General features: G+C 36.1%; 1 protein-coding gene and 1 long non-coding RNA gene across 2 annotated transcripts; both read left to right on the top strand.

The window, feature by feature from the left end:
* The first annotated feature begins 11,538 nt into the window (after positions 1 to 11,538).
* LOC115720329 (pectinesterase inhibitor-like) lies at positions 11,539 to 12,512 on the top strand. Its single transcript, XM_030649482.2, has one exon. The coding sequence runs from the start codon at positions 11,753 to 11,755 to the stop codon at positions 12,263 to 12,265; it is 513 nt and encodes a 170-aa protein (XP_030505342.2). The 5' UTR covers positions 11,539 to 11,752; the 3' UTR covers positions 12,266 to 12,512.
* A 10,866-nt stretch (positions 12,513 to 23,378) lies between these two features.
* On the top strand, positions 23,379 to 25,218 carry LOC133034022 (uncharacterized). The gene is made up of 3 exons (XR_009685995.1): positions 23,379 to 23,524; positions 24,364 to 24,426; positions 24,903 to 25,218. It is a non-coding gene; the product is annotated as an uncharacterized LOC133034022 (long non-coding RNA).
* Positions 25,219 to 25,673: the final 455 nt, after the last annotated feature.

The raw sequence follows: 25,673 nt of genomic DNA, 5'->3' as shown, positions 1-25,673 counted from the left end.
GTGTCACCCTCGTCCGCGCGTAAGTGAGTGCATCATCCCTGATTTTTTTCGAATCTTCAAAAAATCATAACTAATTCAAATTAAATCAAAATTGAGTTCTGTAAAAAAGTAAATTACTTAATTTTTTCCATACTATCCAATAAAAATAATTTCAGAAACAGAATTTCAATTATTTTTCACGAAAATTCACAAACATCAATCAATCATCAAACAACACTCAACACAACATGAAACAATCCAAATAACAAGCAATCGTTTTAAAGTCCAAATTTCTTGCAAGCAAATCAATTACCATGGCTCTGATACCAGTTGTTGGAATCTTAGATCTACTCACAAGTATGTTGTTTAACACCCTAAATATGAACTTTCTAAAACGATAAATAAACACATATAAAGTTAAGAAAACCTTACATTGATGGCAGCAGAATTAATGTCTTCTTCCACTCAGATCTCTAACCCTTGTATCCTTTCTGTCCCAGAGCATTATCAAGATCTGAGCCCGAATGTCCTTCTCTTTGTGTGTGATCCTTCACAGTCTTCCAATCTATGATTGAGTTACCACTTGCTGTGTGTGGGCACTTACTCTATCACTAAGGTTCAAAATTTATGAAGAAGAAAAGAGAGAGGGATGATTTCAGCTATAGAAGAGAAAGAGAAGGCTCAGTTTTTTTGAAGAGAGAATTTTTTGACAGAAAAAGTTATTCAAAGTTATGATTTGACTGAGCCATCACTTTCTATTTATAGGAAACTACTAGGTTTAGGTTAGGAATTATTTGACATTAAAATAATGAAAATATCAATTTGAAAAACCACTCCAAGTGGCCGGCCATGGTGGGTAATGGGCCTTACTTGGATTTTGCAGTTTTCACAAATTTTATTTCTATTTTCTCAAAAACGCCAATTTTCCAATTCTAACCATTTAAATGCCAAAACTAATTATTTAATAACTATAATAGATTATTAAATAATATTATCATTTAATTTAATTATTAATTAGACATATAAAGTCTATTAATAAATAAATAAACCTAGATTCTCTTTTCTTTACAATTTCGCCACTGCTTAGTGAAAATTCACAAATTAGACATAGTCTAACTTTAGAATTATAATTGATTAATCACAAATCAATTATTGAGTCTTACAAGCAGTATTGTCTCAACTAGAATGGGGACCATGTATCTATATGCTGAGCTTCCAATAAGTGAACCGAATTTACTAGGTAAATTTTTTCTTATTAATTCTTCGTTGAATCCACTCTTAGAACTTAGAATTGCACTCTCAGACTTATATAGAGCATATTATATGTTCCACGATATAGCTATGCTATCTCATTTAACCATTGTTATAATCTTATTGTGATCAAAGATCCTCTATATAGATGATTTACATCGAGATGGGATAATTTTACCGTTCTCACCCCTCAATGTATTTTGCCCCTTAAAATACTTAGCTACCTGTAAATGATGTTTAGCGATCTAAGAATTAGTCACTTAAACAAGAGCTCATCCATTTACTTCTATTTAGCTAAGCTCGAAGGGAATCATCACTTAACTTCTATACACTAGTAGAAGCTATAGATTACATATTTATGTTCAGCACTCCCACTCAATCATACTATCATGTTCCCAAAATATACGTATCACCCTGATCCAAAAGTAGGCTTAACTAATAAATCAAAGAACATGAATAGCACTCCTGAGTTGAGCCTAAGCATATCAGGATTTAGATTCTTTTAATCTTAAGATCAACTATTCATATTGACTTGGAAAGATATAACGGTAAGTTTATAATATCTTAACTAAGTTGCAATATCGGTCCAGTCCAATGTATACTCCATACATTCGAAACTAGTATACTTTACTAATGTCCTGGAAAGAACATAACACTTACTCCAAGTGTAAGTACACATCATCGCTGATTATTACATTAGTGTAAATCCAAAACACTGATGAAACAAGGACTTAGTCTTTTGATTCATATGATCACAATCACATTCCACTGTGTTGACGATACTGTAATTGTGAATAAACTTATGATCTGGACTTAACTGATTTTGTGTGTAAATGTATTAAACATATTAAACCATTAGCATGTAAAATTCATGCAAACATAAATCACTTCAAATTTCTTATATGGATAACTAATTAGATTGTAAAAGGTTTTATTTAGGGCACAAAACCCAACAACTCCATGCACCAGCTCGCATCTAAAAGTTTCTGAATTTTGTTGTAGGAAGTTCTCAAATTCTGCCAAGTACAAGCTCCTCCTTCGCAGCCCAAATCCACACCTCCAAAGTTGAAAAGAAAATTTCAAAGAATTTCTCCTTCTCGTCTATCATACACTTTGCGTCCTACCTTCTCGGACTTGTCAAGAATGACATTGAGATCACCCATTAACGCCCAAGGATCACGACACTCTACCACTTTTTCCGTGAGCCAATTCTAGTAGGCTCCTTTCAAAGCCTGGTATGGGGTGCCATAAACACAAATTCAACTCCACATTGGTTGCCCCAGGCCATCCTGAAAAAGATACACGAAAACCCGCATCATACATTTCTAAAACATTACATTGGACTCCCCTCCTCCAAGCCACACAAAAACCTCTAGCTAAGCCATTCGGAGGGATGCACCAAGAATTTACATAGCCCAATCGATTCATAACATTGATCATAGATTTCGCATCCACCTTTGTTTCTGAAAGAAAAAGAAAATCCACATCTGAGGCACGGATTAGGCCCCGAAGGGTCCTTTCTGTCGTAGATCGATGTAATCCACGGTAATTCCAAGCCAAGCACCTCATGACGATGGTGGGGGCATGCTTCTAGCCGCCTCCTTGTCCCTTCCAAAAGTTTGCTCATAATCCACTCTAACATCCACACAATTAGCAGGAATTTCATTCAAATCGGCTACTCCGTTTAGCTCTCTGTTTACCTTTGATTTTCTTCCACGGCCTGAGCTTCTCTTACTTGTTTCGTCACCCCAGCACCAATACAGAAATTTTCTGCCTCAACAAAGCACTGATTTTTTTCTGGCTCTTCATTCTTACCTGGTCCATTGGGCAAAATAAAACTTGATCTCGAAGAAGAAGAATAAGGTTGATACCAAGTATGGGCCTCTTCTTTTTAGTGTTGCCCAATAAATGCATAATCATTTTAGAAAGATCTGGTGGGCTTGAGATAAGACACTGTTGACCGTTGTAAAGATTGAGCACCTCCGGCCCATATAGGTTGATGAACATTTTTTGGGCCTCTGAATCGTCACTAGGCCACCTAATGGGTGTAGGTTCAAGGAATTTGCGGGGCATCTGAGATTAGCAAATGAATTACACTAGTATTATATATTAGATACCTTAAACTTTATTGTAGGGTCCTTGCCAAACAATCTTCTTTTTATAGTATAATTTGTACTCTAGTACTTTGTCACTTTCATTGACGATTACTCTAGATGTGGTCACATTTACCTTATACATAAGAAATCTGAAACGTTTGAAAAGTTTCAGGAATTTCTAGCATTGGCTCAAAACCAATTGGGTAAAACCTTAAAGATCTTGGGAACCGATAGGGGTGGAGGATATATGGATATGCAGTTCAAAGATCATTTAATTGAACTTGGCATTGAATCCCAATTGACTGCCCCTAGCACTCCACAACAAAATGGAGTTACAGAAAGAAGAAATCGCATGCTTTTGGAAATGGTTAGGTCCATGTTTAGCTACTCGACTCTACCCACGTCCTTTTAGGGATATGCAATTCAGATGGCGACTGACATTTTAAATGTTGTTCCATCTAAATCAGTCCCTAAGACACCTTTAGAATTATGGAATGGTCGTACACCTAGTTTATGCCATTATAGAATCTGGGGGTGCCCTGCTCATGTCTTAAGAAAGAAAGATCGTAAACTTGAAAAGCGAACTGAGGTTTGCATGTTTGTTGGAAATTCTAAAGAGACTAGGAGTGGACTATTTTATAGTCGCAAGGATGATAAAATGTTTATTTCCACAAACGCCACTTTCCTTGAAGATGACTATATTAAGAATTTCAAACCACAAATCAAAGTTGTATTGGAGGAAATGCTTTCAGATATAACTCCTTCTAATGTTCCATCCTCTTCTACTCAAGTAGAGGATAATCCCACTTCCTCGGTTGAACCTTTGCAAGTTGATACAACCGAGAAATCTACCACTGATCTTCCTGTTAGGAAGATCATCGTTCCTCGTTGTAGTGGGAGGGTTTCTACTAAACCATCTCGTTATGGCTTGGATGGTGAAATCAATATGGTCGTTGGTGACGGTATTGATGACGACCCATTAACGTATAAACAGGCAATGGCAAGTCCACAACAGAAACAATGGTCAGCCGTCATGGATTCAGAAATGGATTCCATGAAAAAGAACAAAGTCTGGGAGTATGTAGACGCACCCGATGAATATCGCCCAATCGGATGTTAGTGGGTCTACAAGAAGAAAAGAGGCGCTGGAGGCGATGTCGAAACTTTTAAAGCTAGACTGGTCGCCAAGGGTTACACCCAAAGATAAGGCATGGACTATGAGGAAACTTTTAGTCCGGTCGCCATGCTCAAATCCATCCGAATTCTTCTCTCCATAGCGCTTTCGATTATGAAATCTGGCAAATGGATGTCAAGACAGCCTTCCTTAACAGAATTCTTGAAGAAACCATCTATATGGAGCAACCAGAAGGCTATGTTCTTCCAGGGCAGGAAAAGAAAGTTTGCAAACTCAATAGGTCCATTTATGAACTTAAGCGAGCTTCTCGCTCCTGGAACAAAAAGTTTGATGAAATCATCAAGACCTACGACTTTCTTCAGAAGAAGATGAACCTTGTGTTTACCAACTCAAGGAAAACCAAGTGGTAGTCTTCCTAGTCCTTTATGTTGACGACATTTTGATTATTGGCAACAATATCAAGAAAATGACTGACATCAAGGAATGGCTAGACACTCAATTCAAAATGAAAGATTTGGGTGAAGCTGCCTATGTTCTCGGTATTCAAATTATCAGAAACCGGAAGAACAGATCCCTTGCTCTCTCTCAAACAACTTACATAGATAAAGTTTTAGAGAGATTCTCAATGACCAACACCAAAGGGGCAACCATGCCTTCTAGATTTGGTGTCTGTCTATCTACGGAACAGTGTCCCACTAATCCTCAAGAGATAGAGGACATGAGAATGGTTCCTTATGCTTCAGTAGTTGGGAGTCTAATGTATGCAATGCTATGCACTAGACCTGACATCTGTTATGCAGTGGGAATTGTGAGCAGGTATCAGACGAATCCAGGACAGGAACATTGGAATGCTATTAAGCATATTTTGAAGTACTTGAAGAGTACAAGGCAATTCGTGTTAGTCTACAAGGGTGTTGCTTTAAATCCCATATGCTATACCGATTCAGATTTCCAAGCATGTCTTGATGACAGGAAATCTACATCTGGGATGGTGTTTACTCTTGGGGGTGGAGCAGTGGTTTGGAGAAGTGTTAAAAAAACTGCAATTTTAGAATCTACCATGGAGGCAGAATACATAGCTGCTGCAGAGGCTGTAAAAGAACTTTTCTGGCTTAGAAAGTTCTTCTCAGGACTCGGTGTCGTTCTTGGAATGGAAAAACCACTGGTTTTGCTTTGTGATAACACTGGAGCCATAGCCAACAGTAAAGAGCCTCGAAGCAACAATAGAAGCAAACATATAGAAAGGAAATACCATTTCATCAGAGAGTATGTGGCAAGAGGGGATGTACTGGTGGAGAAAATGGACACAGAGGACAACCTAGCTGATCCATTCACCAAAGTCTTGGCAGGAACTCCATTTGAAAAGCACCGTCAGAATCTTGGATTAATTGAAATGTACTGATTGTTTTATATTAGTGCAAGTGGGAGTTTGTTGGGTTTTATGCCCTAAATAAAACTCTATTTCAATGTAATCTCTATCATTTAAATATCAATAAAGAGACAGAAGTATTTTCATCACTTGTTTAATGTGTCATTTGGTTCATGTTATCATTTATATGTTTATTTGATTTATAAATTCATCCAAACCCTTATCACATTAATATTCTTGTTTATTGTGTCGTCAGTGTTTGATATATTTTACCAAGATCTAGATTTACTGACAAGTATGTTTCATTAACATCCTAATATGAATTCTAAAACAATGAAATAAATACATAAGAGTTTAAGAAAACCTTACATTGGGTGCAGCGGAATATAATGACTCCTTCCGTTCAGATATCTAGCCCTTGATTCCTTTCTGTAGCAGAGCATTATCAATATCTGAACCTGGATCTCTTTCTCTCCTTCCTTTGATGATAAATCTCCTTCTTGTTGGTTGTTTTTCTACAGTCTTACACACTATGATTGAGATACCACTTGATGTGTGCGGGCACTACTCTATCACTCAAGGATTTCGAAATTATTGAAGAAGAAAAGAGAAGAAGAGGTTTCAGCTATTGAGAATAGAAAGAGGCTCAAATTTCATCTGACAAAGTTAAGTGTGAATGAGAGTCATCACTATCTATTTATAGGTAACCACCTAGGTTTAAGTTAGAATTATTTGACATTAAAATAATGAAAAAATAAATGATAAAACCCTATAAGTGTGGCCGGCCATGGGCTTTGGATAATGGGCCTCACTTATGCAATTTTGCTGTTTTATCATTCCTGCATCTTATTTTCTCAAAAATGCCAATTTTCAAATTTAACCATTTAAATGCCAATTCTAATTATTTAATAACTAAAAATTAATTATTAAATAATATTGTCATTTAATATATTTATTCATTAGACATATAAAGTCTCTTAATTAATAAATAAACCTAGAATCTCTTTTCTTTACAATTTCACCCTTGCTTAGTGAAAATTCACAAAGTAGACATAGTCTAACTTTAGAATTATAATTGATTAATCAAAATCAATTAACTGAGTCTTACAAGCAGTATGGTCTCAACTAGTATGGGGACCATGGGCCTATATATCCGAGCTTCAATTAAGTAGATTAAGAATTTATATCTTAAATTCACTGACTTATTAATTCTTCGTTGAATCCACGCATAGAACTTAGAATTGCACTCTCAGTATATAGAACGCTCTATATGTTCCACGATATAGAACGCTCTATTCTTTCTGATTTTCAGGGGTATCTCATTTTCCCTAGGTTGTTCTTCCCTGACATTTTCCTGTCTCCTAGTTCGTGAGCCACGATGTCTGCCTCGTGGTCTCCTTACTCCAGGTTCAGGTTGATTTTGAGCAATCATCCCTTGTGCCACCCTAGCCGAGTCTGCATCACGCTCTAACTCAGCATTTCGACGCTGCGCCTCTTCCAAACGGCGTCTCAGGCGGCGGTTTTCCGTTTCATAAGTACTTTCTCCCATAAACTGGGCACCTCTACGATTGAGCTCTTCATCCCTTGCCCTAGGGTTCTGACCACTCCCACGCTGAGTTCTCCTCGAGCGTGTTGTTCGCGTACTAGGACCAACGCCAGGTTGGGTTCTCTGGGAACATGTGGTCCGTGTACTGGGGCCACCCTCAGGTTGAGTCCTCCTGGAACGGGTGATCCGTCTAGACTGCGGGTTGGTAGACCTCTTGGAGCCCATGGGCTCTTTCCCAGAATAATGATTAGTTTCCTCATGTGGGGTGTTAACATTTTCTAGATTTTCAGCCATGAAGGAGGTGGTTTTTCTTCAAAAGAAGGGAGGGTTTTTCTGAGCTTTTTCATAGAGGCTCTCAATGAAAGCACCAAACTATTAACGCAGATTTTTGTTAACCGAATATGAGCCTAATCGTGACAATTTCACATAGAAAAAATAAAAGCTGTAGAAATAAAAATATGAACACAAGGTTTTTTACGTGGTTTTGCAATTAAAATTTTACATAGTCCACGAGTCAATCTTCTTCAGATTTCTGATTGTTTTTCTCAAGGCCTCTCTTGTATGAGTTTTTTTCCTTTTTTTTTTGTCTTATTTGCCACTATTTATAATTACATAGTGGACAGTTATTTACAATATTGACTACAATATGTTTACAAAAATCTTCCCCTAAAATCGAGGGGTTTCATTACATATCACGTAGTGTAAATGCGATTATGACTTGAAAATCATATAGCTGTGATTTTCCCGCTTTTGCTGGGTCAAAATGATCGTGTATTAAACACGTCTTTAATTGTTATTATCTGGAGATGTCTTGACAGAAACTTGGTTTCAGTGATCCCAATAGTGAGCTGGGGCCATTTCTCCTTCTGAGGTCGATGAAGCATGTCTTGCAATGATCGCGGTTCTTATTTACAAAGAGTCCTTCAAAGCTCATTTGAACGTTAGCTACTGGCTCGTCAGGGTTATAAGCCTCGCTGACGTAACTGGATGAAGCTATAGGAAGCATTCCCATAGCGAGATGGGCACCTCGCTTACTTGGTCTCGAGCCGATCCGACTATTACAGTTAGTTTGTACATTATACACTGAGGGCTTTCGTAATTGAGATGCATCGCTTTTGTCTTCCTTGTTGCCTCGCTATTCGCATTCAACAACATATGATTTCTCGCTAATATAGTAAGCGCCAGTTTGTATATTAATTCCTTGCCAAAGACCCTACAGTCAGCAGGTTACGAATATACTCTGATACTTACGTAATTAATGAGTTATTCTATATAAAGTGATTGCATCGATCCTTATTCCCTTTATCTGGACACGTGTCCTCCACTGAGATGGCAGCCGAATTTCGGGTATAACAGAGATAATTTTGGTTCACTATTACTCTTACAGGTCAATATCTTTTCTCTGTAAATTGTAATAGAAATAACTAGATTATGTTATAGTTAGCTGAGCAACGATGTGATGGCCATACAACAACAATAAAAGAAAATATATCACCAATATCATGATGTGTTGGAAGAAAATTGAATTTACCCACAACAAATCTACTAGAAATTTCATTTTGAAATTTTAATGTTCACATGCATATGTAGTAATCGTCTTTTATACAATCTATATCTATTTAGATAACTATCAATATATATATATATATATATATATATGTATAGTGATATAAATGAAAATACAAAAAAAAATTAAGTGGCATCTTATATTTTTTGTATAACTGTTTTCACTATGAGATTTTCATATTTTGTTTAAAAGAATACATAGGTTACATGTATATTATTAATATTAATTAATTTTAAAACTATCAAAACTTTTAGTATTTTATTATTAATTTTGTGTATTTTTTGTTTGGGAAAAAATTTACTTATGTGCTATTAAAATATATGAGTGCACTCTTAATGGGTATTACCCATTCATGGGTAATATTGTGAAAATTTGAGTTTTTATACTTAGTTTTTCTATCTGATTGAAAAATCTCTCATTTTTATATTATATGAGTTTGTGTTGTTTCATTAGTTGAAAAAAAAAAATTAAAAAAGAAGTTTTTCGAAAAAAAAATAAAAATAAATTTGGCTTAAGTATTTTGTATAAAAACATATTTTTGAAATAATGTAAAAAGTGATATTTTTTCGCATTTTTTTAATTAAGTAGCTAAATTAAGTTGAAAAATTTAAATTTCTCTATTATTATTCGTCATTAGATAAAAATCTAATAATTTAATATTTTTAAAATTAATATTTATAGTTAAATTATTTAGTAACCATCAATAGGTAATACCCATTAAGAAGTGTTCTATATATTTATATATTTGGTATGCTAATGTAATGTGCATTTATAACTTTTAATATTATCATTAATTTTGTGTATTTTTATTAGGTAAATGGTTTACTTATGTGCAATTAAAAAATATAAAAATTTTATATGCTAATATAACATGTACTTGGATTAAAATAAAAATGAAAGAAAATTAATGAAATAACAAAGTTAAGAGATGGTTAAATCATAGTTGGAACAATAAGCTTTACTTTAGACTTTTGGTAAGATCATGATATTTTTTTACTATAAGACTAGAGTGGGCACTATTTAATTCAATCTAATTGAATCGAATTAATCCAATCCAATCTAATTATAAAAATTGCATATCTAATTACAAAAATTGCATACACAATTGGAATTGAATTCGATTGGATGCTAAAAGATCGACTCTAATTAGATTGAATCGATTATTGGGTATCAATCTCAAAATCCAATTAATAACCGATCCAATCTAATTCCATTTATATATGTTAAAAAATACTTTATATAATAAAAAAATATTAAAAATATAACATATATTAATTATATTTTTATTAGATTTTTTTGTGTTGGATTTTTAGTTTTTGATTATTTTATGTATTTATTTTCATGATATTTTGTTATATTTTATTACTTAGTAATGTTGTTGTTGTAATTATTTCAAACTTTTAGTTGTATTACACTTGTAGCGATTGTATATTTATGGAGTATTAAACATAAATAAAGGGTGATATTTAGTTCATACACATTTTTTTTCATACTTTTAAGTTAATATTAAAATATAGGTGTGTAATTGGATATCCAATTAAAAGACCGATCAAATCCAATTAGTAATTAGAATAGATTGGATGAATTTTGAGTTCGAATTGGATTGGATCGAATAATAATTTTTTGAATCTAATTACTATGTTAATTGGATCGAATGAGGAGAAAAATGTTAGATTAGATCGGATGTCCACCCCTATCTAAGAGGATTAGAAAGAGCATTTTAATTGTGACAAATTTGTTGTCGTAAAATGAACCCAAGTTCTTTTCATGGATTACATTTAATTACAGTTTTTTTAATATAATAATATTATTTTTTTAATTTTCTGATAACAAAGTGATTTTCTTATCTTCAAGATTGAAATTGGTAAACTTCTGTTTTATGATATATCTTAGGTTCCTTGAATACAAAATAATATTTAGCACCTCTCGAAATTTTTATTTTTTTTAGTTCTTTTTTCTCCTATTCTTAATTGGTCTTTAATTCTCATGATTAAAGTCTGTCTTAGTGTAATATAGTTTGTTAGTGGGTGGTAAGAGGGTTAAAGAGTAGCAGATTTTGAATGATTTGATGGTGTTTACCATGATATTTTCTTCTAAAAGTATTTCCTCCTACTAATTAAAGGAGATAACACATGTTTGGATAAATTGACTTGTTCTCTTTTTTCTTTATTTTTTTTTTTTAGTGTAGCGTAATGGTGTTTTACAATCATTTAATAGCTTAATAGCTTCAAGGTCCTAGGTTCGAACCCATAACCTCTCCCTTTTTCCCATCCCTCTCTTTTTTCTTTATTTAATGTTAAATACACATAGAATCTCTATGTTATTTCAATAATTTTCTTTATTATTTGTAAAAAATAACCCCATATTTGTACATATATTTTACAAAATATCAAATTTTATTTCTAAAATTCTATATCATTTTATCATGTTATTATTATTATTTTTTTTTTTATAATTCTAATGTTATAATCTCTTATTTTAAATTTTACCAATTAATTAATACTACAAAAATAACAACACAAAAAGATAACAAATATTGAACAATACCAGGGGCTTAGTTCTCTAGTTGTTTGTATAAATGAGCCATAACACATCACATGTACGTGTAACTGTTGGTCCTGCGTATATATTGCTTTTAGTTCACTATTTAAAGAAAATAAAAAAGAAAAAAAACCGTACGTACATATCATGTACAACCTAAAGAGCTCTTTATAAGCACCAAAATTGAAACCTTAATTCATATTCTATCAAAAAAGAAAAAAAGAAAAATAACAAAGATATATCTGTTGTCTCTATATACAAAAAAATAATGAACCCCATCTCAGTTTTCTGCTTTCTGACTCTTCTCTCCATTGGTTTGAACAAAATTCCTCAAGTTTATGGAGATTTGATCTCTGACACGTGTGGCAAAGCTTTGTACAAAGATGTTTGTGAGAAGACACTCCGGGCGGATCCTAATAGTCGCGGGGCCAAGGTGGATGGCTTAGCCAAAATTGCCTTGAAAGCAGCGTCTTCAAGTGCCAAAACCACCCAAGGCCAAATCACAAGTCTACTTAAAACGGCCAAGGATAAGGCTGTTATAGCTGCCTTGAAAGATTGCAATGAGAATTATGATGGTGCCAATTCTCAGCTTAATGATTCACTGAAGGCCATGGTTAACAAACGCTACGCTGATGTTAACATTTGGGTCACGGCTGCCATGACCGATGGAGACTCGTGTGAGGATGGCTTTAAGAAAGGTACTTCACCTTTGACCCAAGCCAATACAAACTTTGGTCAACTTTGCAGTAATGTCTTGGCCATAACAAACCAAATTAAATAAATCAATTTTTTTTATCAAGGCCATTGTTTTATATTTTATTATTAAAATAAGAATAACGATATTGTAAAAAGCATGAAGTGTAAAATATGGAGTTGTTATTATATCTTAATAATAATTTCATTTTTATTTGACAAAAAAAGATTTCATTTATATATACATATTTATATTGGTTAGTCTTCTTAGCAAAAATTTCTTCTTATCAAATTTTTTTATTTGTTGTTTATTATTGACAGTAAGACAAAATTGAATATGTATCACTATATATACATATTCAATTGTTAAGACAAAATTGAATATGAAGAACTATTGACTAAAAATGATTAAAGAAAACTTCTTCCAATCTTTAAAGAAAATTTATGTTTTATTGATATTCTAAAATATCTCTCCCTTACAAATGTTTTAATGATCTATTTATAGTGATACTTAGTTTGAATTACATCTGGTCCCCAAGTTTGTCGGGACAAAGTCCTTTTTGTACCATAAAGATCAACGTGTCAGGTGGTCTCGTATCCCTTGTACTTTTAATAGGACAAACCTTGTCTCTACCATGTGTACTCTGAATGAGGTATGCTTTATCTCCATTTCTCGTACCTATGGTACGTACCGTCGTTATTTCATATGTGGCGTGCTTGCTCCAACAGTCTTAATTCTTGGATATTCTTTCTTATCCTTTCATGCCCAAAATGTTATGAAGACAGTCAACAAATTCAGACTAGGTGTTTTGCTTTACATCCGTTGGCAAATCTAAGATTGGGCATCTGGAAGAAGGCATTATATGTATTTATCCTTGCGGGATTGAAGTGGAGAAAATAGAGATGACTGGGGAGAGGTGAGAAGTGAAGAGGGGTGAGATGAGGGAGTGGGGAGGTGTGGCATGAGGGGAGCAGTGAGTGAGGATGGGAGCGCGGGGAGACAAGAGGAGAGCGGGGAGGCGAGGGTGGAGCAGGAGGGGAGCGCGGGGAGGCGAGGGGAGAGCAGGGAGCGAGGAGCGGGGAGCGTGAGGGGGACACGGATGGCCCACCACCTGTGCTTCCATTGGAGTTTTTAATTTGCCTTAGGAATCTTTTCTCTTTTTTTGTTTCCTTTAAAAATATACTTGATAAATTTTCATGGTTAATATTTATATATTGAAATATATTTAGGTTGTTATAAAATAATATAATATAATATAAAGTAGATGAGAAGAAAGAAGAAGAAGATGAAGAGAGAAAGAGAAAGTGAATGAGAATTTCTGAGTTGTTTATTCCAATGGGGTGAACCCCTATTTATACAAATACAAGAGTGAGATATTAAGAAACTAAGAAAAAGGGAAACTAAGAAAAAGATGAATGTTGATTACAATTAATGGTAATAAATAAAAGATTTGGACATCCACATAATTAATAATATTTATAACACTCCCCCTTGGATGTCCATAATAACTGCCTTATTAAAAATCTTGCTGAAAACTTGATCAAAGGAAAAAGAGTATAGTGTAAACTAACTCCCCCTCATTTAAGCATTTGGGGAGATCTTCTAATTGACGAATTTTGATCTTATCTACCGTCTTCTCAAATGTTGATGTTGGTAATAACTTTGTGAATAAGTTTACAAGATTGACACTTGATTAAATATGTTGAACACCAATATGTACTTTCTTGAAGCGTATAAAGAAGAATTTCGTGAAATGTGTTCTAACTCTATCTCCTTCAATGTACCATCCTTTTAGTTGAGCGATGCAAGCAATATTATCCATAGAGAATTGCTTAGGTTGATACTTCTTTATTGAGTGCAATCCATATGTTTCCCGAATATGCTATGTCAATGATCTCACTCACACACATTTTCTACTTGCTTCATAAAATGCAAGTATGTTAACATGATTTAAAGTTTCCTCGTTAAAACCTTGCCAGGAAAACCCAGTGGGACAAAACCTGAGCTAAGGGAAAAAGAGTGCAACATGAATATGTCTCCCCCTCATGCACATATGATCCATAATTCGTTTGGTGATAATAGATCTCATAAGATTATTGTTATCACTTTTAAAATATCACCATATATAATCTTTGATCATATATTTTCTATAACTCTTACAGAGTATCTATGGACTTCTAAATTATAGATGAGGGGTTCGTTGAACATTAGTCTTTATCCAACTAATTGTATCATTCATGTGTATATACAATCTTGTTCATACTAAAATTTAACATTTCAAGTAGATATGAACATAACACATTAATGATAATATAAATTTTCATTTGTGACAATGATGGTACTCCAAAACTATATATTTGTTCCATCTTGTTGTATGATCTTAATTTCCATATCAAATGATCATATATCTATAATTCTTGATACATATGAAGTACTTCAGGACTTCAATACTAATGAACAAACTTTATACATTTAATATTTCTCGATATACAAAAGAACTAAAAGTTTGTTTTGCAATTAATCAAAAACTCTTCAAGAGTCTATCACAATGTATAATTTACGTATTTATACTGCATAGACAACCATACGTATTTTTCAAACAATAATTTACTTACATGTCTTTATTTCATACAAAGATCTTTGTCATATAGTGCGCGCGACTTAGAATTTATATCACTTAAGACATGTATTAAATTCTTCTAGAATTTTTAGATAAGGCTTATTTCAAATTCTCACTATATTAGGAGCTCCAAATAAATAATCTTTTGTTGCAACATTTATGTGACGCTTATAAATCCTCATAAAATATATTCCAGGCTATAATCAAATCATGATTATATTTTCTCAATATTTAAGCCTTACTTCAATCAATCTCATGTCTATGCAAACTTTGTACAACAATTCATTATGTACAAATACATATATGCAAATTTCTCATTAGAAATATTTATTTGCACACCCTACAGGTCTTACTTCACTTTATGTGAGTAAATTTGCCTGGATTGCGTCATAATATTTTGGCCAAAAACAAAATATATGTCGATGATTCTCGACAAATCTAATACCATGATCCTTGCTATCTCATGTTAGTTTATTGCATATGCACACATTCAATATTTATTGTCGACAAAAATTTCAATAAATGATAATTTCCTCTCATATTGACATAACTTATAGAGATCTCTTTAAATTACATATTTTCAAATATGTTTATCATTTATAGGTACCTGTAACGAATCACTTCAGGGATTCAATTATGATGAAATGTGTTATGTCTAATGTAATACCCGGAATTAAGAAATGGATTAGCAAAACCCTAACTAGATAATTATGTATAATTGAGGAAATTATATTATTATATAATTTAATATATGTGATTTTATATGAATTTTAATATATTAAAGACCCCGTTGGTGAGCCAGGGGCATTTTGGTAATTATGACCCGAGAAGGGTAAATTGTTGAGATTAAATTAATTACGTGCTTAATAGAACTATATTATTATATAGTATACCTGTGTTGTCTTTTCAGGTGTGTTCTGACAGGTTGGCGCGGTATAGTCACAACCGGGTATTTCGGGCCGAACTGGGTTCGGGCCCGAAATGTAAATTGGATTAATTTATTTGGCATTATAATTTATGGGTGATAATCTGAATTTTTATTTGAAAATTATTGAGTATGAATTTACTAGAATACCCTTGTGTATGTGTGTGCATGCTTTATAGCCCTAAGGGCAAAATGGTCATTTTGACCTTTATGATATTTTTGATAAAAGGGTTGAATTTTAAAGAAAAGAAAAAGGAAATTAAATATTGTTTACTTCACTCTTTGCTTCAGCCGACCCCTTTTTCTCTCTATCCCTAAATCTATTTTTTTTTCCAAACTTTGATTTTCTTGTGGGAAATTAGCTTTATTTGGTGCTACCTTTGGAGCTTGATACTTTGAAGATTGTTGAGCTTAGCTTGGATTTGAATTGAGGTAGTTTCTAGCTAAATTTTAATAAAATGGCTGCTGTATTTTTTAATGTTTAAAGCATGAAATAGTTGGAGTTGTTCTTGAGATGCATGATAGTGATTTCTTGTTAATTTGAGCATGCTATTACTTGAATCCTTTGAATTTTTATTTAGATGAGAATTGGATGAATTCTAGGGTGTTCTCCATGTTTAATTCTAGTTGTATGTGTGGTTTGATTGCTGAGAATTTTAGTTTGGAGCTAACTTGTAAGTTCTAGCTCTTCAACATGAAATTGGGGATTTAATGATTGTTGTGCAATCTGATTTTTGGGGTTTATTGTTGGATGTTGATGTATAATTATGTGTTTTAGACCCTATAATATTTGCTAGCTGCTGTAAGTGGATTAATTGTGATTTTGGATGTGAAAAGCAAGCTTGAGTTCATGGAACTCAAGCTTGGTGCTTTAATGGCACTTTTTGATTTTTAGTGCAATTGTTGTGTTTAAGTTGTGGAATATGTTTATTATGACATATATTGATGCTCTGGAAAGTTTGGGAATGTTTGGGGATGATTTGAGTGAGTTTTGGGGGTTTAAAGATTGAGAAATTTCGTGTTCTCTGCCCAGACAACCGGAATTCCGGTTGGTTCATCCGGAATTCCGGTTGGAGTTCATCGGGAAATGCTGAAATTTGTTTTGGCCATAACTTTTGACTCGGGACTCCGTTTGGGACGTTCTTTATACCGTTGGAAAGCTCTTTTCGAGCTCTATGTGATTATCTGTATTTGAAATGCCATGAATTTATTTTATGAATGTGAAATCAGGGGTTTACCCTATTTGTGAAAATCCCGGATTGTGTGTGACTAGGATTACCGGCACCTGGTCAGGAGCACCCGGGGATTTGGAATCTCTACTATTGCGGGACAACAGGTAAGACAGTGATTAGCACGTAGAGTATGCGCAGTGGCGCTTATGTTGAGAATGATATGCATGAATGTTAAGTAACCGGGATTAGGGTTATTACCCTAATAGGAACGGTCTAATAGCCTAGGGTTATTACCCTAGTGATATATGTGTATAAATGCCATGCCATGTTAATTGAAATGAGATTTAAGGATTATGTGCTCAAGGCATAATCAGGTTGGACTCGGTACTCATAACCGAGATGAACCACTTCTAAGGCCTTAATGTATTTAGACGTGTGAGAGTAACACGTGGGTCTATGTCACGTAGATTTAATTAGATGTGTGAGCGCAACACATAGGTCTACGCCACGTAGACATAAATGGGCATGATGAAATAATATTCAGGTCTGTGCTATACAGACATATGTGAATGAGCATAATATATTTATTATGATTTATACTGTCTTGCTGGGCTTGGCTCACGGGTGCTCTACTGTGCGGGGAAAGGGTAAGGCATTAGCCGATCGGCCATGAGTTTCGGGAGGTGGCGAAGAATGTACATGTTCATGCCACTTCAGACCAAGCGGGTTATGGGTCTAACAGTGTTGACTTTTGTATTCTGTTTTGCCACTTAGGTCGGCTAGTAAGAAAGAACTTGTAATAAGTTTGTAAATATTTTTGGGATCCCAACTATTTTGAAAAGTTTAAATATATTACAAGTTTATTTACAGTCTATTTAATATAAAAGTTTAAATTCTGCGCTATTTTAATTAGTAATCCCGGTTAGGGGATTAGGGCTTCATAAGTATTTTGGGTAGCGTGCCTAATTATTTAGGGCGTTACAATTTGGTATCAGAGCTCCAAGGTTTTTAAACTTCCTGTAGAGCGGCCGAACATGTACATTCGTCGTCAGAGATAGGCTCGACTCATGGTGCAGTAAGTATTGAGAGTAAATACTTGACTGTATGTGTGATCATCTGTTTACCGCTTTCCATTTTAAGCAGTATGCAAGCATCTAGAGTATGTATGTGTTATGTGATGCCATGCTATAAATGCTATTTGTTTATGTAAATATGTATGAGGTAAATAGATGAGTTAGGGTTTAAGGCAATAAGTGCGTAAGTGTGGTATTGGTGCTTAACTCGCTGGGGTTGTTGATTACATGGGTACTAGTAATGGACCCTCCGCAATCATCTAGACCACAGGGCGAGCAAGTAGAGCCCGGGGTTACCCAAACCGATCCACCAAGATCGTTTGCTCCACCTCCGCAAAATCCGGGGGGATAATGCGGGGGCCGTTAATGCTAATCCTCCCGCCGACCGGCGCAGATGTTTCATGAAATGCGAAGTGTCATACTTCGTCAAGAGGAAGAGTTGCAACGTTTAAGGCAACAAGCCGCCCCAAGAAATCAAGGGTTACCACCGGCTCTCGTGCCAGTGGTGGGTAACCAAGGGTATATTATGCCGCACCGGGACTCTGTGTTCGAGCGGTTTGTGAAGCTGCAACCTCCGGCTTTTCTGGGAGGCATTGATATTATTAAGGCCGATCAATGGATGAGCACAGTTACTCGTATCCTCGATAATATGGGGGTGACGGGAACTGAGAGGGTGAATTGTGCGGCCTTTATGTTTCAAGATCATGCCCGCGTATGGTGGGATATAGTGAATCAGACTCGAGATGTCAGTGTGATGACATGGGAAGAGTTCAAGAAACTTTTTGAAGAAAAGTTTTATAACGTTGCAGTGAGGACTTCACACCAAGAAGATTTTGTGAAGTTGACTCAGGGGAAAATTTCTGTGGCTGAATATACTCTGGAATTCGATCGGTTATCTAAATTTGCTGGTGATCTGGTGCCTACAGATTTTACCAGAAAGCAGAAATATGTTCGAGGACTAAATGCTACAATTAGTCGGGACTTGAAGATTACCACATCACATGACACTCTGAATAAGAGAGTGGTAGACTTGGCCTTAATTGCTGAGGAGGCCGAGCAAAGAAGTAATGAAGGAGCGAGCCGCAAAGGATGCCGCCATGGCATCAAACCCTCCTACTGGTGGTAATGTCAGTAAGGGGACCGACAGTGGCAACCCTGAGCACAAACGGAAGGCCGAGGCTTCCGGAGCTTCAGGGCGAAATAGAAAGTTTCGGGGAAACAGAGGTGGCCGTCAGGGTCGCAGGTCCTCATTCCGATCATATCCAGAATGTTCTAAATGCAAGAAGCATCATCCTGGTGAGTGCCGAGCCAAGGCATGTTTCCAGTGTGGCATGGTGGGCCACTTTATCAGAGACTGTCCCCAAGCCAAGAGAGAAGAGCCTAAGAAGAATGTTGCTCAGAACCCGGGGCGACTTTTCACTATAACTCAGGCAGATGCTGATGCTAGTCCGTCAGTTGTGACAGGTGAGTTATCTATTAATGGTTGTGCTTATACTGTGTTATTTGATTCGGGAGCTACTCATTCATATGTATCGAGTAGAGTGATAGAAAGTTTACATAAGCCATGTGATATTTATGTTTCGGGGTTTGGAACCCTATTACCCTCGGGAGACCTGATAATATCCACAAGGTGGATTCAGTCCTTGTCTTTTTGGATTGACGGTTGTGAGTTGACCGCCAATCTAATTGAGCTGCAATTATCTGATTTTGACATAATCCTGGGAATGGATTTTCTGTCTAAATATGGAGCGATGATTGACTGCAAACGGAAGATGGTGGTGTTTGAGCCCGACAGTGCTAACCCTGCAGTGTTCGTGGGTAAAGTTCAAGGGGCACGCATACCGAGAATATCACTGTTGAAAGCTAAAGACCTGATGGGTAGAGGTTGTCTAGGGTTCATAGTTACTACAATGGACACTAGCCAACCTGTGACATCGGGGCCTGAGAATACGAGATTGGTATGTGAGTTCCTTGATGTCTTTCCAGAAGATTTGCCGGGATTGCCACCTGTTCGGGAAATTGAATTTGTTATTGAATGGGCTCCGGGAGTGGATCCAGTGTCTAAAGCACCGTACCGAATGGCTCCAGCTGAGTTGAAGGAACTGAAGATACAATTGCAAGAGTTACTGAATCTCGGATTCATCAGACCGAGCTACTCACCTTGGGGTGCTCCGGTTTTGTTTGTGAAGAAGAAAGACGGAACCCTGCGAATGTGTATTGACTATCGGGAGTTGAACAAGCTTACCATTAAGAACAAGTATCCTTTACCTCGAATTGATGATCTGTTTGATCAACTGAAGGGGAAGACGGTCTTTTCCAAGATTGATCTTCGCTCAGGCTATCATCAGCTGAGAATTCGAGAGGAAGATATTCCGAAAACTGCGTTTCGTACTCGATATGGACACTATGAATTTCTTGTGATGTCTTTTGGACTCACTAATGCCCCGGCGGCATTCATGGATTTGATGAATCGGGTGTTTAAGGATTACCTGAATAGGTTTGTGATTGTGTTTATCGATGACATTTTGGTGTACTCTGAGTCAGAAGAAGAGCATGAATTGCATCTCAGAGCGGTTTTGCAAAGATTACGGGATCACAAGCTTTATGCTAAGTTCAAAAAGTGTGAATTCTGGTTATCTCGTGTCTCATTTTTGGGGCACATAGTGGATAAAGATGGGATCATGGTGGATCCGGCTAAAATTGAAGCTGTACGGGATTGGCCACACCGAAGTCGGCTACGAGGTCGAAGTTTTACGGGTTTGGCCGGTTATTATCGTCGCCCGTTGAGGGTTTTTCAAAGATTGTTGTACCCTTAACGGAGTTGACCCGAAAGAACCAGAAGTTTGTTTGGACTGATCGGTGTGAGAAAAGTTTCCTGGAGTTAAAGCAACGCTTGATTACCGCTCCTGTACTAACTCTTCCTTCAGATAAGGAAAAGTTTGTGGTATATTGTGATGCCTCGAGACAGGGTCTCGCCGTGTGCTTATGCAGGCCGGGAGGGTAATAGCTTATGCTTCTCGGCGAGTTAAAGGAGTACGAGCAGAGGTACCCTACTCACGATTTAGAACTCGCGACGTGGTATTTGCGCTAAAGATTTGGCGGCATTACCTTTATGGCGAGAAATGTGAGATATACACTGATCATAAAAGTCTGAAATACTTCTTCACCCAGAAGGACTTGAATATGAGACAAAGACGTTGGCTAGAATTGGTGAAGGATTATGATTGTGAGATCCTTTATCATCCTGGTAAAGCCAATGTGGTTGCTGACGCTTTGAGTAGAAAAGGTCAGAGTCAGTTGAGTACTATGAAGCAAATCTCACGACAGTTAGCAAATGAAATGACTCGAGCTCAGATTGAGTTGGTTGTGGGGCAATTGGCTAATATTACCCTACAATCCACTCTTTTAGAGAGAATTAAAGAAGCACAAAAGCAAGATTCAGAGTTGATAAAAACCCGAGCTAGGGTTTTGGCTGGGAAGGCTAGTGATTTCTCGCAGATGAAACGGGAATGTTGAGTTTTGGAAGTCGAGTTTGTGTGCCTATGAATGAAAACATCAAGAAAGAGATCATGGATGAGTCTCACACGACTCCTTATTCAGTTCATCCAGGGTCGACAAAGATGTATCAAGACCTGAAAGCCATGTTTTGGTGGCCAGGCATGAAGAATGACATCGCTGAGTATGTTGCAAAGTGCCTTACATGTCAGCAAGTGAAAGCTGAACACCAGCCGACTGCAGGTTGCCGCAACCACCGAAAATACCGAATGGAAATGGGAAGATATAGCTATGGACTTCGTGGTAGGTATGCCTAGAACCACGGGACAATTTGACTCGTGTGGGTCATAGTGGACGTGTTTACAAAGTCCGCTCACTTTTTACTCCGTTCGGACGAATTTCTCCATTGATCAGTATGCTGAATTATATGTTAGAGAAATTGTTCGTCTGCACGGTGTCCCAAAGTCCATTGTGTCGAATAGAGATCCGAAGTTTACATCGAGATTCTGGGAGAGTCTGCATCGAGCTATGGGAACTCAGTTAAAGTTCAGCACAGCTTTTCATCCTCAGACGGATGGGCAATCCGAGAGGACCATTCAGATTTTAGAGGACATGCTACGGGCATGTGTGCTTGACTTTGAGGGATCATGAGTAAAGTACCTTCCCCTGATCGAGTTTTCTTATAATAACAGCTATCAGGCAACAATCGGGATGGCTCCCTATGAACTTTTATATGGAAGAAAATGTAGATCGCCCATTCACTGGGATGAAGTGGGTGAAAGAAAGTTCTTGGGTCCCGAAGCTGTTCAGAAAACAAGTGAGGCAGTTGATAAGATTAGAGCGCGAATGCTCGCGGCTCAGAGTAGGCAAAAGAGTTATGCCGATCCAAAGCGTCGAGATATTGAATTTCAAGTTGGGGACATGGTATTTCTCCGAATATCTCCGATGAAAGGCATAAAACGCTTTGGGAAGAAAGGAAAGCTTAGCCCGAGGTTCATTGGACCTTTTGAAATCCTTGAGAGGATAGGGCAAGTAGCGTACAGGTTGGCTATGCCCCCACAATGGGTACCGTACATAATGTGTTTCATGTTTCAATGCTTCGGAAATATGTCTCGTACTCGTCCCATGTTCCGAATTATGAAGCATTGGAACTTCAACCGACTTGTCATACGAGGAACAACTCCGTGCGTATACTTGATAGAAGAGAAAAAGTCTTGAGAAGCAAGACAAGGCACCGTTGAAAGTACCGTGGAGGAACAAGAAAGTAGAAGAGGCAACACAGGGAACTCGAGACGGATATGCAGCAGAAATATCCGGAGTTGTTCAGGTAAATTTCGGGACGAAATTTCTATAAGGAGGGGGTAATTGTAATACCCGGAATTAAGAAATGGATTAGCAAAACCCTAACTAGATAATTATGTATAATTGAGGAAATTATATTATTATATAATTTAATATATGTGATTTTATATGAATTTTAATATATTAAAGACCCCGTTGGTGAGCCAGGGGCATTTTGGTAATTATGACCCGAGAAGGGTAAATTGTTGAGATTAAATTAATTACGTGCTTAATAGAACTATATTATTATATAGTATACCTGTGTTGTCTTTTCAGGTGTGTTCTGACAGGTTGGCGCGGTATAGTCACAATCGGTATTTCGGCCGAACCGGGTTCGGCCCGAAATGTAAATTGGATTAATTTATTTGGCATTATAATTTATGGGTGATAATCTGAATTTTTATTTGAAAATTATTGAGTATGAATTTACTAGAATACCCTTGTGTATGTGTGTGCATGCTTTATAGCCCTAAGGGCAAAATGGTCATTTTGACCTTTATGATATTTTTGATAAAAGGGTTGAATTTTAAAGAAAAGAAAAAGGAAATTAAATATTGTTTACTTCACTCTTTGCTTCAGCCGACCCCTTTTTCTCTCTATCCCTAAATCTATTTTTTTTTCCAAACTTTGATTTTCTTGTGGGAAATTAGCTTTATTTGGTGCTACCTTTGGAGCTTGATACTTTGAAGATTGTTGAGCTTAGCTTGGATTTGAATTGAGGTAGTTTCTAGCTAAATTTTAATAAAATGGCTGCTGTATTTTTTAATGTTTAAAGCATGAAATAGTTGGAGTTGTTCTTGAGATGCATGATAGTGATTTCTTGTTAATTTGAGCATGCTATTACTTGAATCCTTTGAATTTTTATTTAGATGAGAATTGGATGAATTCTAGGGTGTTCTCCATGTTTAATTCTAGTTGTATGTGTGGTTTGATTGCTGAGAATTTTAGTTTGGAGCTAACTTGTAAGTTCTAGCTCTTCAACATGAAATTGGGGATTTAATGATTGTTGTGCAATCTGATTTTTGGGGTTTATTGTTGGATGTTGATGTATAATTATGTGTTTTAGACCCTATAATATTTGCTAGCTGCTGTAAGTGGATTAATTGTGATTTTGGATGTGAAAAGCAAGCTTGAGTTCATGGAACTCAAGCTTGGTGCTTTAATGGCACTTTTTGATTTTTAGTGCAATTGTTGTGTTTAAGTTGTGGAATATGTTTATTATGACATATATTGATGCTCTGGAAAGTTTGGGAATGTTTGGGGATGATTTGAGTGAGTTTTGGGGGTTTAAAGATTGAGAAATTTCGTGTTCTCTGCCGGACAACCGGAATTCCGGTTGGTTCATCCTAATTCCGGTTGGAGTTCATCGGGAAATGCTGAAATTTATTTTGGCCATAACTTTTGACTCGGGACTCCGTTTGGGACGTTCTTTATACCGTTGGAAAGCTCTTTTCGAGCTCTATGTGATTATCTGTATTTGAAATGCCATGAATTTATTTTATGAATGTGAAATCAGGGGTTTACCCTATTTGTGAGAATCCCGGATTGTGTGTGACTAGGATTACCGGCACCTGGTCAGGAGCACCCGGGGATTTGGAATCTCTACTATTGCGGGACAACAGGTAAGACAGTGATTAGCACGTAGAGTATGCGCAGTGGCGCTTATGTTGAGAATGATATGCATGAATGTTAAGTAACCGGGATTAGGGTTATTACCCTAATAGGAACGGTCTAATAGCCTAGGGTTATTACCCTAGTGATATATGTGTATAAATGCCATGCCATGTTAATTGAAATGAGATTTAAGGATTATGTGCTCAAGGCATAATCAGGTTGGACTCGGTACTCATAACCGAGATGAACCACTTCTAAGGCCTTAATGTATTTAGACGTGTGAGAGTAACACGTTTGTCTACGTCACGTAGATTTAATTAGATGTGTGAGCGCAACACATAGGTCTACGCCACGTAGACATAAATGGGCATGATGAAATAATATTCAGGTCTGTGCTATACAGACATATGTGAATGAGCATAATATATTTATTATGATTTATACTGTCTTGCTGGGCTTGGCTCACGGGTGCTCTACTGTGCAGGAAAGGGTAAGGCATTAGCTGATCAGCCATGAGTTTCAGGAGCAGGGCGAAGAATGTACATGTTCATGCCACTTCAGACCAAGCGGGTTATGGGTCTAACAGTGTTGACTTTTGTATTCTGTTTTGCCACTTAGGTCGGCTAGTAAGAAAGAACTTGTAATAAGTTTGTAAATATTTTTGGGATCCCAACTATTTTGAAAAGTTTAAATATATTACAAGTTTATTTACAGTCTATTTAATATAAAAGTTTAAATTCTGCGCTATTTTAATTAGTAATCCCGGTTAGGGGATTAGGGCTTCATAAGTATTTTGGGTAGCGTGCCTAATTATTTAGGGCGTTACATCTAACTTCTCTTGGGAGTCTCTTCGAGTACCGTTTTCATCACGGTTATCATTTTTAAATCATCAATTTTATAACATTAAGGTATCTCCATGAGTACCTCTAGATTTAACAACTTCAGGGCAAATCAAATGAACATTTACTAACAATTTCTATATTGTTCATTTACGCTTCAGGGGATTTTTAATTCATTCTAACTCAACTTTGAATAATATTGATTTGCAGTTGGTATATATCATTTTGAACTATATCGTTCTTATATACTTTGTGCAAGGATCATTTTTCAAAAATTATCATCGATCCCAACTGCTTCTCTCCCCCTGATCGAGAGAATTTTTAAAAATTGTGATATCTAATAATATTAATACACCTGTAGGGATTTCAATATATCACAATGAATCAATATTTATTTAAATCCATATATACTATAT

This window comes from Cannabis sativa, chromosome 2 (assembly GCF_029168945.1).
Source record: "Cannabis sativa cultivar Pink pepper isolate KNU-18-1 chromosome 2, ASM2916894v1, whole genome shotgun sequence".
NCBI classification, from domain to species: Eukaryota; Viridiplantae; Streptophyta; class Magnoliopsida; order Rosales; family Cannabaceae; genus Cannabis; species Cannabis sativa.
Note: the sequence above shows the minus strand (reverse complement) of the source record. Positions and strands in the feature narration are given on the sequence as shown.

Bases quoted from the DNA above. Each gene is read 5' to 3' on its own strand.
- LOC115720329 (XM_030649482.2), top strand. From the start codon at position 11,753: ATGAACCCCATCTCAGTTTTCTGCTTTCTGACTCTTCTCTCCATTGGT.